At 47.8% G+C, this 13,855-nt stretch overlaps 1 protein-coding gene across 1 annotated transcript in view; it reads right to left on the bottom strand.

The window, feature by feature from the left end:
* The window catches only part of LOC139234132 (semaphorin-7A-like), a 61,156-nt gene extending 47,511 nt beyond the window's left edge, over positions 1-13,645 (bottom strand). The window contains exons 1-2 of the mRNA XM_070865100.1: positions 13,179-13,645; positions 5,097-5,233 (exon numbers count right to left, since the gene is read on the bottom strand). Coding sequence (XP_070721201.1) covers positions 5,097-5,233; positions 13,179-13,263 — 222 coding nt within the window. The 5' untranslated portion in view covers positions 13,264-13,645. The remainder of the gene's footprint in view (positions 1-5,096; positions 5,234-13,178) is intronic.
* Between the last annotated feature and the right edge of the window lie 210 nt (positions 13,646-13,855).

Below are 13,855 nucleotides of genomic sequence, written 5' to 3'. Positions count from 1 at the left end.
CCTTATCCTTAGACTGTGTCCCCTGGTTCTGGACTTCCCCAACATCGGGAACATTCTTCGTGCATCTAACATGTCCAGTCCCGTCAGAATTTTATATGTTTCTATGAGATCTTCTCTCATCCTTCTAAACGCCAGTGAATAAAGGCCCAGTCGATCCAGTCTCTCCTCATATGTCAGTCCTGCCATCCCGGGGATCAGTCTGGTGAACCTTCTCTTCACTCCCTCAATAGCAAGAACATTCTTCCTTAGATTAGGAGACCAAAATTGAACACAATATTCCAGGTGAGGCCTCACCAAGGCTCTGTACAACTGCAGTAAGACCTCCCTGCTCCTATACTCAAATCCCCTAGCTATGAAGGCCAACATACCATTTGCCTTCTTCACCGCCTGCTGTACCTGCATGACAACTTTCAATGACTGATGAACCATGACACCCAGGTCTCGTTGCACCTCCCCTTTTCCTAATCTGCCATCATTCAGATAATATCCTGCCTTCGTGTTTTTGCTCCCAAAGTGGATAACCTCACATTTATCCACATTATACTGCATCTGCCATGCCCACTCACCTAATCTGTCCAAGTCACCCTGCAGCCTCTTAGCGTCCTCCTCACAGCTCACACTGCCATCCAGCTTAGTGTCATCTGCAAACTTGGAGATATTAAATGATCTTCATCTAAATCATTAATGTATATTGTAAATAGCTGGGGTCCCAGCACTGAGCCCTGCGGCACTCCACTAGTCACAGCCTGACATTCTGAAAAGGACCCGTTTATCCCGACTCTCTGCTTCCTGTCTGCCAACCAGTTCTCTATCCACGTCAGTACATTACTCCCAATATCATGTGCTTTAATTTTGCACACCAATCTCTTGTGCGGGACCTTGTCAAAAGCTTTGTGAAAGTCCAAATACACCACATCCACTGGTTCTCCCTTGTCCATTCTACTTGTTACATCCTCAAAAAATTCCAGATAATTTGTCAAGCATAATTTCCCTTTCATAAATCCATGCTGACTTGGACCGATCCTGTCACTGCTTTCCAAATGCGCTGCTATTTCACCTTTAATAATTGATTCCAACATTTTCTCCACTACTGATGTCAGGCTAACCAGTCTATAATTACCCATTTTCTCTCTCCCTCCCTTTTTAAAAAGTGTGTTACATTAGCTACCCTCCAGACAATAGGAACTGATCCAGAGTCGATAGACTGTTGGAAAATGGTCACCAATGCATCCACTATTTCTAGGGCCACTTCCTTAAGTACTCTGGGATGCAGACCATCAGCCCCGGGGATTTATCAGCCTTCAATCCCATCAATTTCTCTAACACAATTCCCTGCCTAATAAGGATTTACTTCAGTTCCTCCTTCTCACTAGACTCTCAGTCCCCTAGTATTTCCGGAAGGTTATTTGTGTCTTCCTTTGTGAAGACTGAACCAAAGTATTTGTTCAACTGGTGTGCCATTTCTTTGTTCTCCATTATAAATTCACCTGCATCTGACTGCAAGGGACCTACGTATTTCTTCACGAATCTTTTTCTCTTCACATATCTAAATTTGCAGTCAGTTTTTATGTTCCCGGCAAACTTCCTCTCATACTCTATTTTCCCCCTCCTAATTAAACCCATTGTCCTCCTCTGCCGAATTCTAAATTTCTCCCAGTCCTCAGGTTTGCTGCTTTTTCTGGCCAATTTATATGCCTCTTCCTTGGATTTAACACTATCCCCAATTTCCCTTGTTAGCCACGGTTGAGCCACCGTTTTATTTTTACTCCAGACAGGGATGTACAATTGTTGAAGTTCATCCATGTGATCTTTAAATGTTTGCCATTGCCTATCCACCGTCAACCCTTTAAGTATCATTTGCCAGTCTATTCTAGCCTATTCACGTCTCATACCACCGAAGTTACCATTCCTTAAGTTCAGGACCCTAGTCCCTGAATTAACTGTGTCACTCTCCATCTTAATAAAGAATTCTACCATATTATGATCACTCTTCCCCAAGGGGCCTCGCACAAGAAGATTGCTAATTAGTCCTTTCTCATTACACATCACCCAGTCTAGGATGACCAGCCCTCTAGTTGGTTCCTCGACATATTGGTCTAGAAAACCATCCCTAATACACTCCAGGAAATCCTCCTCCACCGAATTGCTATAGTTTGGTTAGCCCAATCTATATGCAGATTAAAGTCACCCATGATAACTGCTGTACCTTTATTGCACGCATCCCTAATTTCTTGTTTGATGCTGTCCCTAACCTCACTATTACTGTTTGGTGGTCTGTACACAACTCACACTAGCATTTTCTGCCCTTTGCTTTTCCACAGCTCCAACCATACAGATTTCACATCATCCAAGCTAATGTCCTTCCTTACTTTTTTGTTAATTTCCTCTTTAACCAGCAATGCTACCCCACCACCTTTTTATTTCTGTCTATCCTTCCTAAATGTTGAATACCCCTGGATGTTGAGTTCCCAGCCTTAGTCACCCTGGAGCCATGTCTCCCTGATGCCAATTATATCATATTCATTAATTGCTGCCTGTGCAGTTAATTCGTCCACCTTATTATGAATACTCCTCGCATTGAGGCACAGAGCTTTCAGGCTTGTCTTTTTAACATACTTTTCCTCTTTAGAATTTTGCTGTAATGTGGCCCTTTTTGAATTTTGTCTTGGGTTTCTCTGCCCTCCACTTTTACTTTTATTCTTTCTATCTTTTGCTTCTGCCCCCATTCTACTTCCCTCTGTCTCCCTGCATTGGTTCCCATCCCCCTTCCATATTAGTTTAACCCCTCCCCAACAGCACTAGCAAACACCCCTTAGGACATTGGTTCTAGTCCTGCCCAGGTGCAGACTGTCCGGTTTGTACTGGTCCCACCTCCTCCAAAACCAGTTCCAATGTCCCAGGAATTTGAATCCCTCCCTTCTGCACCACTCCTCAAGCCACGTATTCATCTGCGCTATCCTGCGATTCCTACTCTGACTAGTTCGTGGCACTTGTTCAATCCTGAGATTGCTACCTTTGACGTCCTACTTTTTAAATTTAACTCCTAGCTCCCTAAATTCACCTTGTAGGACCTCATCCGTTTTTTTACCTATATCGTTGGTACCTATATGCACCACGACAACTGGCTATTCACCCTCCCCCTCCAAAATGTCCTGCAACCGCTCCGAGACATCCTTGATCCTTGCACCAGGGAGGCAACATACCATCCTGGAGTCTCGATTGCAGTCGCAGAAACGTCTATCTATTCCCCCTTAAAGTAGAATCCCCTACCACTATTGCTCTCCCATTCTTTTTCCTGCCCACCCACGGTGCCATGGAATTGGCTGCTGCTGCCCTCCCCTGATGAGTCATCCTCCCCAGCAGTACCCAAAATGGTGCATCTGTTTTGGAGGGGGATGACTGCAGGGGACCCCTGCACTACCTTCCTTCCACTGATCTTCCTGTTGCTCTCCCATTCCCTATCTGGCTGTGTAACCTTTACCTGTGGTAAGACCAACTCATTAAACATGCTATTCACGGCATCCTCAGCATCGCGGATGCTCCAGAGTGAATCCACCCGTGATGTGGTCTGTCAGGAGCTGCAGCTGTATCTGAGCTCTCCTGCCATGACTTAACCCCTAGATTAACTTTATTTGGCAACAACAATGATAAAGGTTACCTACTAATAAAGAAAAGAAAAAGACTACTCACCAATCACCAGCCAATCACTTACCTCCTTGGCTGTGACGTTACCCGTTGATTTCTTTCGACTTCTTTTTTGCCTTCTCTCCCTGCTGGTCTTTTATAGGCCTCCCCATGCTGCCGCTCCACCTCCTCGATGTCCCGCTGGCTCCCGACGACTGATGGGCCTTTTATAGGCCTCCCCATGCTGCCGCTCCACCTCCTCGATGCCCTGAGCCAGAAGGTTGTGGGTTCAAATCCCATTCCAGGGACTTGAGCACGAAACAAATATATAGGCTGACACTCCAGTACTAAATTCAGATGAGATGTTAAACTGAGTGGATGCTAAAGATCCCATGGTCACTATTTCGAAGAAGAGCAGGGGAGTTCTCCCCTGTGTGCTGGCTAATATTTATCGCTCAATCAGCATAACAGATTATCTGGTCATTATCACATTGCTGTTTGTAGGAGCTTGCTGTGCACAACTTGGCTGCAGCGTTTCCTACATTACAACAGTGACTACACTCCAAAAGTACTTCATTGGCTGTAAAATGCTTTGAGAAGTCCAGTGGTCGAGAAAGGCGCTATATAAATCCAAGTCTTTCTTTCATATTTGTAGAATTTGTTCTTAACATATTTCACAACATTCTTTCTAAGTTAATTACTTTGGTTCACGTGTTTCTTAACTCATTTCTTCACATTAAAGGCACTATACAAATGCAATATTGACCGAGGTCAACTATGGCAGCATAGACCACGGATAAAACTGACTGGTGTGGCTCAGTATCAGACCCTTCAGTGCATTCTCCCACTGAGTCACTGGAAGGGCAAACCATTTTTGTTAATTCTTCATTTGTGAATTTCCTAAATAAATCTGAGCCCAGTTAATAGCCATCATTTTAGCTCCCTTCCCCCAATGCAAAGCGAGTCTCTGGGGCATGCTGTATAACCCAGGAAATGGGTCTTAATATGTGCAAGCAAGGTCAGCAGATAACTGAGCAAGTTGCCACACTCGACGTGACAAAGCAGTCAAGTTGCTGCATCCTATTAACAACTTTTATTTATATAGCGCCTTTAACGTAGTAAAACATCCCAAGGCGCTTCACAGGAGTGTTATAAGACAAAACAAATACATTTGACACCGAGCCACAGAAGTAGAAATTAGCTTGGTCAAAGAGGTAGGTTTTAAGGAGCATTTCGAAGGAGGAAAGAGAGATTAAGTTTTAGGGAGGGAGTTCCAGAGTTTAGGGCCCAGGCAGCTGAAGGCACGGCCACCGATGGTTGAGCAGTTATAATCAAGGAAGCTCAAGAGGGCAGAATTTGAGGAACACAGGGTTGTGAGGTTGAAAGAGATTACAGAGATAGGGAGGGGCGAGGACATGGAGGGATTTGTAAACAATATTTAACACACCAGGAGCAGGTTGGTTCTACCGTACCTTTACTGGTGAAGGAGATGCTTCAAAGTTTATCCGATAAAGAACCGCTTTTCCACCGACATATACTACGTTTCCGTCACGGAGAGTGGTCGTGTATTCTTCACCTGGGTTAAATTGGACTCGATCTTGAATTTCAGCTGTAAAGATATAAAGGAGCAGGGCTTTACTGATTAACGATAAAGACAACAGACAGGGAGAGGAACAAGTGAAAGAAATGACGCTCGCAGTGATCGGAAATCAAGGCCCTGGAGTCACTGAAATGGCCCAGTTTCTCTTGGCCGTGGTACCACGCAAACGCAACACGTGAGCTCAGGAGGATGAGCTTGTTCTCTGTCTGTCTATTTTCCCCACTGGGATAGCAGGTGATGGGCGAGCAGCCTGTGAGCCTGGTGCCAGCTCACTAATGTAGCTCAGCTCACTCTCCAATGGAAGCCCCGACTGAGACACTTCCACAAGGCAGGGAGGTGCACAGCAATGGTGTGTTGGGAGAATCGCACACAATTGCAGCGTTGACTGAACTGTCCTCAACTTGACTTCTATGTGCTCGTACAACTAAAACAGGCCACGCATATTCACTTACGCTTAAACATAGATTGTGGCTGTGTGGAGAGCTCAGCCAATCTATCCAGTACGCCAAGGTGATTGGATCACTCCCTGGCATGTGCTGAGCTTATGGACCTCGGGTAACAGTGCAAGACACTTTGTGAACATGAAACTATTTCAACTCCTGCATTTTATTCATTCTTGGAACCTGGACCCTTGGGGGTGAAGCTCCTCCTATTGGGGTTAAAAACTCCCATTTTCAACTCATACTCAGTGTTAGGCAAAATTATTGAGGGCAGGAATTGTACACACATAACACACAGTCTAACGCTAATTCAATGGCAGTTTCTTTTGCTTCACTTGCTTTTAATGTGAACCGTTACACTTGCCTCTCCCTCTGGGGTTCTCAATTGGGGGTCCGCGCCCCCTAGGGGTCCATGGGACGTTTCCTACAGGTCAACCCTTCGACACACAGCATGGCCTCGCAATAGCTTTGCTGCTTTAAAAATATCAGCTGTGGCTCAGTGGGCAGCACTCTCGCCTCTGAGTCAGAAAGCTATGGGTTCAAGTCCCACTCCGGGGACTTGAGCACATAAATCTAGGCTGACACACCCAGTGCAGTGCTGAGAGAGTGCTGCACTGTCAGAGGTGTCTTTCGGATGAGATGTTAAACCAGGGCCTCGTTTGCACTCTCAGGTGGACGTAAAAGATCTCTTGGCACTGTTTCGAAGAAGAGCAGGGGAGTTATCACCGGTGTCCTGGCCAATATTTATCCCTCAATCAACATAACAAAAACAGATTTTATCTGGTCATTATCACATTGCTGTTTGTGGGAGCTTGCTGTGTGCAAATTGGTTGCTGCATTTCCCACATTACAACAATGACTACACTCCAAAAGTACTTCATTGGCTGTAAAGCGCTTTGAGACGTCTGGTGGTTGTGAAAGGCGCTATATAAATGCAAGTCTTTATTTTTTCAGAGTTGGCCATTCATTGGCACGGCCAACTATCTGATGGGGCTGCGGCTTGGCTCAGCGGGCAGACGCTCCCACACACTGCCGGTAGGATCACAACACAAGGGTTTTTTCTCATGCAGTGACAGATCAGAAAATCCTACGGGCAAGGCTCAGGAATTCCCATCCTCAAGCCTTGGCATAGTCATAGAATCATAGAAATTTACAGAATGAAAGGAGGTAATTTGCCCCATCGTGTCCACGCCGGCCGACAAAGAGCTACCCAGCCTAATCCCACTTTCCAGCTTTCGGTCCGTAGCCCTGTAGGTCACGGCACTTTAAGTACACATCCGGGTACTTTTTAAAATGTGGTGAGGGTTTCTGCCTCTACCACCCTTTCAGACAGTGAGTTCCAGATCCCCACCACCCTCTGGGTGAAGAAATTTCCACTCAAAACACCTCTAAACACCAACCAATTACTTTAAATCTATGCCCCCTGGTTACTGACCCCTCTGCTAAGGGAAACAGGTCCTTCCTATCCACTCTATCTAAGCCCCTCATAATTTTATGCTCTTCAATAAAGGACTCCCTCAGCCTCCTCTGTTCCAAAGAAACAACCCCAGTCTATCCAATCTTTCCTCATAGCTAAAATTCTCCAGTCCAGGCAACATCCTGGTAAATCTCTTCTGTACCGTCTCCAGTGCAATCACATCTTTCCTGTAAAGTGGTGACCAGAACTGCACGCAGTACTCTAGTAATCCGGCCCTGGAGCGAAGCAGCACAGTATCGGACGGGAGTTTGGGGCAGCAGCAGTAACGAGTATTGCCTCCGTGACCTGGGGAGGGAGTGGGGGGATATCAGGCCTCCGTGACCTGGGGAGGGAGTGGGGGGATATCAGGCCTCCGTGACCTGGGGAGGGTAGTGGGGGGATATCAGACCTCTGTGACCTAGGGAGGGAGTGGGGGGGGATATCAGACCTCTGTGACCTGGGGAGGGTAGTGGGGGGATATCAGGCCTCCATGACCTGGAGAGGGTTGTGGGGGGACATCAGGCCTCTGTGAACTGGGAGGAGGGATATAATTGACAACACTTTTGTCTGCGGGACTGAAAGAAAATACACAAAGCGTTATCATAATCTGCAATGTTCCAGTGACTGATGGTGACGGAGTTCTCAACTCCCACAAGAATGTGCTCCCATCATTACATAAAACTAGCTAAATTGTAACAAGTTAGGCACACTTCCTCCAGCGTATCCTGCTTACTGTAACATTTGTGTCTTAAGGGTATTATCATTTCCATTTACAGAGGTCACTAATATACGCTGAAAATGCAATATATTCCACTCGCACCAAGTCCCGCTCACATCACCCCTGTGCTCGCTGACCTACATTGGCTCCCAGTTATGCAATGCCTCCATTTCAAAATTCTCATCCTTGTTTACAAATCCCTTCATGGTCTCAGCCCTCCCTATCCCTGTAACCTCCTTCAGCCTCACAACTCCTCCCCCCCCCCCTCCCCCGAGATGCGAGATGTCTGCGCTCCTCTAATTCTGTCCTCTTGAGCATCCCTGATTATAATCGCTCAACCATTGGTGGCCGTGCCTTCTTTCTGCCTCTCTTTCCTCCTTTAGGATGCTCTTTAAAACCTGCCTCTTTGGCCAAGCTTTTGGTCATTTGCTGTAATTTTTTCTTATGTGACCCAGAGTCAAATTTTGTGTCTTATAATACCCCTGTGCAGCGCCTTGTGACGTTTTACTACGTTAAAGGCGCTATATAAATACAAATTGTTGTAGTTCCTAATCTACAAACAATTTAAGACTGGGAAGTCAATTTTGAATAGCGTTCGAGTATGGCTGCAGGATTGAAACTCTGTCCCCCTGGCCAAGTGGGCATTCTCCTTGGACAGTAGGTGAAGCCAAATATTAATTTTGATACAATAAAATACTTGTGCTACAGGTGGTTCATGGAATATTTATAACACAGCAGACGGGCCTCAGAAGCACAAAGGTTGAGAACCCCTGATCTACCTGACAATAATTACAGAACTGTACAGTGCAGAAGACTATTTGGCCCATCATCATCATCATCATCATAGGCAGTCCCTCGAAATTGAGGAAGACTTGTGTTGGAGTGGATTTTTGGACAGAGCAAAGCAGCATGGGGTAAGCCACCACTAAATGAACTTTGTACCAAGAAGCCTATCTGCTGTCCCTGATATGAACTCTGCAGCAACAAGTGACTCCTGGCCAGGTGCAGGCCACTGTTTCATAGAAAGCTTTGCAACAGAATAACTAACCACAAAAGAAGATACAGAGGAAGGGCCCCCAAACTCGCGCCATGCTATCAGGTTTCACTCGGACTAAAAAGTTGTGTGTAAATGAATTGCGTTGCCATATGGATTGATTGGTTGTGTGTAAATTAATTTAAATGATTGTATTCCGCCCCCTGTAAACTGCTTATAACCCCGCGGCACAAGGCACTCGGGGAGAAGGTGATTCGCAGATCGCGGGATCTCAACTCTTCTCCCAGAGCTCTGTTCGCAATAAAGTTGTCTCTCTTTCCTTACCAGAGTCTATGTGAATTTATTTTCATTAACACATGCTTCCACTCCAAAAGTGAGTTCTCAGGTGACTGAACAGTCCAATACGGGAATTACAGTCTCTGTCACAGGTGGGACAGACAGTGGTTGGAGGAAAGGAGGGGTGGGGAGTCTGCTCGTCCCACCCTTTCCCCGTAGCTCTTTTTTGAAAGCTGTGATTGAGTCTGTCTCCACCACCCTTTCAGGCAGCGCATTCCCAATCCTAACCACTCGCTGCGTTTACCTTACATCTGTGTCCTCTGGTTCCCGACCCTTCTGCCAATGGGAACAGTTTCTCTCTATCTACTCTGTCTAGACCCCTTTGTGATTTTGAACACCTTTATCAAATCTCCTCTCAATCTTCTCTGCTCCAAGAGCAACCACCCAGGCATTGTAATGATGAAAGACATAGCCAGATCCCATGTGTGGTGGCCCGGCATCGACTCAGATTTAGAGTCATGCGCGCGCCAGTGCAACACTTGCTCTTAACTGAGCAATGCACCCAGAGAGGCACCGTTAAGTTTGTGGTTGTGGCCCTCCAAACCGTGGTCAAGGATTCATGTTGACTATGTGGGCCCATTTCTAGGCAAAATGTTCTTCGTTGTCGTGGATGCTCATTCAAAATGGATTGAATGTGTAATAATGTCTGTAAGCACGTCCACTGTCACCAAGGAAAGCCTACGAGCCATGTTTGCCACACACGGCCCGCCTGATGTCCTAGTCACCAGTGCTGAATTCATGGAATTCATGACCCGCAATGGGATCAAGCAAGTCACATCTGCCCCGTTCAAGCCTGCATCCAACGGCCAGGCAGAACGGGCAGTCCAGACCATCAAGCAAAGCTTGAAACGTGTGTCGGAAGGCTCCCTGGAGACCCGACTGTCCCGAGTTCTGCTCAGCTACCGCACCAGACCCCACTCACTCACCGGGGATCCCCCAGCCGAGCTGCTCATGAAAAGGGCGCTCAAAACAAGGCTCTCTCTTGTCCACCCTGATCTCCACGATCACGTCGAGGACAGGCGGGATCAACAAAGTATGTACCATGATTGCACAAATTTGTCATGCGATATTGAGGTCAAAGATCCTGTGTTTGTACTCAATTATGGACATGGTCCCAAATGGCTCGCTGGCACGGTCATAGCCAAAGAAGGGTCAAATTGGCCAATGGACTAGCATGCAGAAAGCATTTGGACCAAATCAAATTGCAGTTCACTAACAACTACGAGCAACCTGAAGAGGACACCACCAACTTCGATCCTCCAACACACACACAAGTGGCAACTGACATCACGGTTGACCACGAAGCTGAACTCACCGTCCCCAGCAGCCCGGCAAGGCCGACTGCCCAGTAGCCCAGTGAAGAACCAACCAACTCACCCACACCTACATTTGTACCGAGACAATCGGCCAGGGAGCGAAGCGCCGAATATCGTCTCACCCTGTAAATAAGTGTACTATTGACTTTATGAGGGAGTATGTTATGTATTTAACCCTTGGCAACCTGTATCACACCTGACCACCAGAGGGCCTACCTGTTGGAGTCCCAGGGGATCCCAGCAGCCCTTGGGAGCACTGTATACAAGCAGGCCACCCACGAAGTACCCGCACTCTGGAGTCTAATTAAAGGAGCTAAGGTCACACTTACTCATTGCATACAGAACTCAGTTTCATCCTTTATTATGAGCATAACATATTCAATGACCCAGCCTCTTCTCTGGGGCCGGGAATTCCATAGATTTACAATCCTCTGAGAGAAGAAATTTCTCCTCATCTCAGTTTTAAATGGGCGGCCCCTTATTCTGAAACTATATCCCCTCATTTTAATTTCCTTTAAGTGGAAATATCCTCTTTGCATCCACCTCTCATTATCTTATACATTTCGATAAGATCACCTCTCATTCTTCTGAACTCCAATATGTAGAGGCCCAACCTACCCTCATAAGTCAACCCCCCTCATCTCCGGAATCAACCTGGTGAACCTTCTGTGAACAGCCTCTAATGCAAGTATATCTTTCCTTAAATACGGAGACCAAAACAGTACGCAGTACTCCAGATGTGGCCTCACCAATACCCTGTACAGTTGTAGCAGGACTTCTCTGCTTTTATACTCTATACCCCTTGCAATAAAGGCCAACATTCCATTTGTCTTCCTGATTACTAGTTTTGGACTCCTCACAAGTAAAAACATCTGTCGTCGACCCCATCAAACCCCTTCATAATTTAAAGACCTTTATCAGGTCACCTCTCAGCCTTCTCTTTTATAGAGAAAAGCTCCCCAGCCTGTTCAGTCTCTCCTTATGACCCAATAGTATGGCTGTGTTGCAATGAGATTGCAACCTACAAGCACCAAGTATCTGGGAACTGTTACAAAAGCTCAAGATATAAGTTTACCATAAATGTCTATGGCTAACACTGTTGTTTCGACACGCAAAGGTACAAACTGTACCGTCGTTATTACAACAGATCACCTCTGTGGACACTGAATGCGATCGTCAATGGTAAATGTGCTTTGTCCAAAGCATAGTTTTACTTAAAACAACTTAAGCAAAAGGCATTGATTGTTACTGCAAGCAGAATAGCGCAGTTCTCCCAGTGTCCTGGCCAAGATTCATCCCTCAAACACCAATAGATCAATATACCTGGATATATAGAGATATAGATGGATGATAACTATAGATGATAGAGAGAGAGATGATCGATAGACAGATGGAGAGATATAGGTTGATAGAAAAATAGATAGAGATCGATAGAAATATAGACATATATCAAGAGACAGATGGATAAATATTGAGACTTAGATCTATCAATAGATTGATAGAATATAGATTGATATATCGATATATATATTATAGGCACACACACACACATACATATATATATATATATTATACACACACGTATATACACATAGATAGATAAATAGATAGACAGATACAGAGATATAGAGATATAGATGGGATAGATAGATTGATAGAGATATAGATATAGAGATAGATCGATATGGAGATAGACAGCATCGACAGATATTGAGACAGATAGATATAAGAAATAATTAAAGATATGGAATAATGGATTGAAGGGTAACCCGGAGCCCAGGCTCGGCGCCCCATCGCTGCACAAATGCCAAGGACACAATAATATGAAACCAAGTGGGGAGAAGCTGCAGGGATCCTGTGTCTACCATTGAGTGACAGCCCGGAGCGGCACCGGTCCCGGTAAAGCCCCCAGCCCAGAGCCCGGGACCCCCAGTCGCCCAGCCCAGAGCCCGGGACCCCCAGTTCCCCAGCCCAGAGCCCAGGACCCTAGTCCCCCAGCCCAGAGCCCGGGACGCCCAGTCCCCCAGCCCAGGACCCCCAGTCCCCCAGCCCAGAGCCCAGAGCCCCCAAGCCCAGAGCCTGGGACCCCCAGTCCCCCAGCCCAGAACCCCCAGTCCCCCAGCCCAGAGCCCGGGACCCCCAGTCCCCCAGCCCAGAGCCCGGGACCCCCAGTCTCCTTGCCCAGAGCCCGGGACCCCCAGCCCAAGCCCGGGACCCCCAGCCCAGAGCCCCCCAGCGCAGAGCCCGGGACCACCAGTCCCCCAGCCCAGAGCCCAGAGCCTGGGACCCCCAGTCCCCCAGCCCAGAACCCCCAGTCCCCCAGCCCAGAGCCCGGGACCCCCAGTCTCCTTGCCCAGAGCCCGGGACCCCCAGCCCAAGCCCGGGACCCCCAGCCCAGAGCCCGGGACCACCAGTCCCCCAGCCCAGAGCCTGGGACCCCCAGTCCAGAGCCCCCCAGCCCAGAACCCCCAATCCCCCAGCCCAGAGCCCCCCAGCCCAGAGCTCGGGACCCCCAGTCCCCCAGCCCAGAGCCCGCGACCCCCAATCCCCCAGCCCAGAGCCCGGGATCCCCAGTCCCCCAGCCCAGAGCCCGCAACCCCCAACCCAGAGCCCGGGACCCCCAGTCCCCCAGCCCAGAGCCCGGGACCCCCAGTCCCCCAGCCCAGAGCCCAGAGCCCGGGACCACCAGCTCACCTGTCAGATCCAGCTTGAGTCGGGGTGAAGATCTGACCGAGATGCTGCTGAGCAGCAGGGAGAGCAAGAAGCGGCTCGCAGCCATGCTGCGGGAGGCTGCAGAGAGACTGAGCGACCAGGGGCGGTGCACTTCACCACTCACACTGTGTGGGCTTGGGCTGGGCGGGGCCCCCGACACTGCTGCTCGGGGCCCCCGACACTGCTCCTCCAGCCCCCTGTAACCCCACTCCCCGACCCCAGCCTCTGGCCCTGGCCACCTCCGGGGTGTTGACTCAGGAGGGTCTGTCAGGGTGGTCGCGGTGTCCCTGTGACATTGCTGCCCTTGTCCTTCCCCAGGGAGGGAGACAGACAGACGCACTCGGTAACCTGGTGATTTGCTGCACTGCCTGCTCTGTCCATGACACACGGCGGATAAGTCAATGCAAATTATAATCGGGAGAGCTGCCGAATGTGCGAGTTTTTGTATCCGTTCTTGGGATGTGGGAATCCCTATTGCCCATCCCGAATTGCCCTCGAGAAGGTAGTGGTTATATTTATCGGTCTGTATATCTGTCGATTCTATCTATTTCTATATCGATCTATCTCTATATATTTCTAATCATCTCTATCTTTATATCTATCGGTATATCTATCCAGCTCTGTCTCTATCAATATCTATATATCAATCTATCTATCTC

This window comes from Pristiophorus japonicus, chromosome 21 (genome assembly GCF_044704955.1).
Source record: "Pristiophorus japonicus isolate sPriJap1 chromosome 21, sPriJap1.hap1, whole genome shotgun sequence".
In the NCBI taxonomy this organism is placed as follows: domain Eukaryota; kingdom Metazoa; phylum Chordata; class Chondrichthyes; family Pristiophoridae; genus Pristiophorus; species Pristiophorus japonicus.
This window is presented reverse-complemented; position numbering and strand designations above follow the sequence as displayed.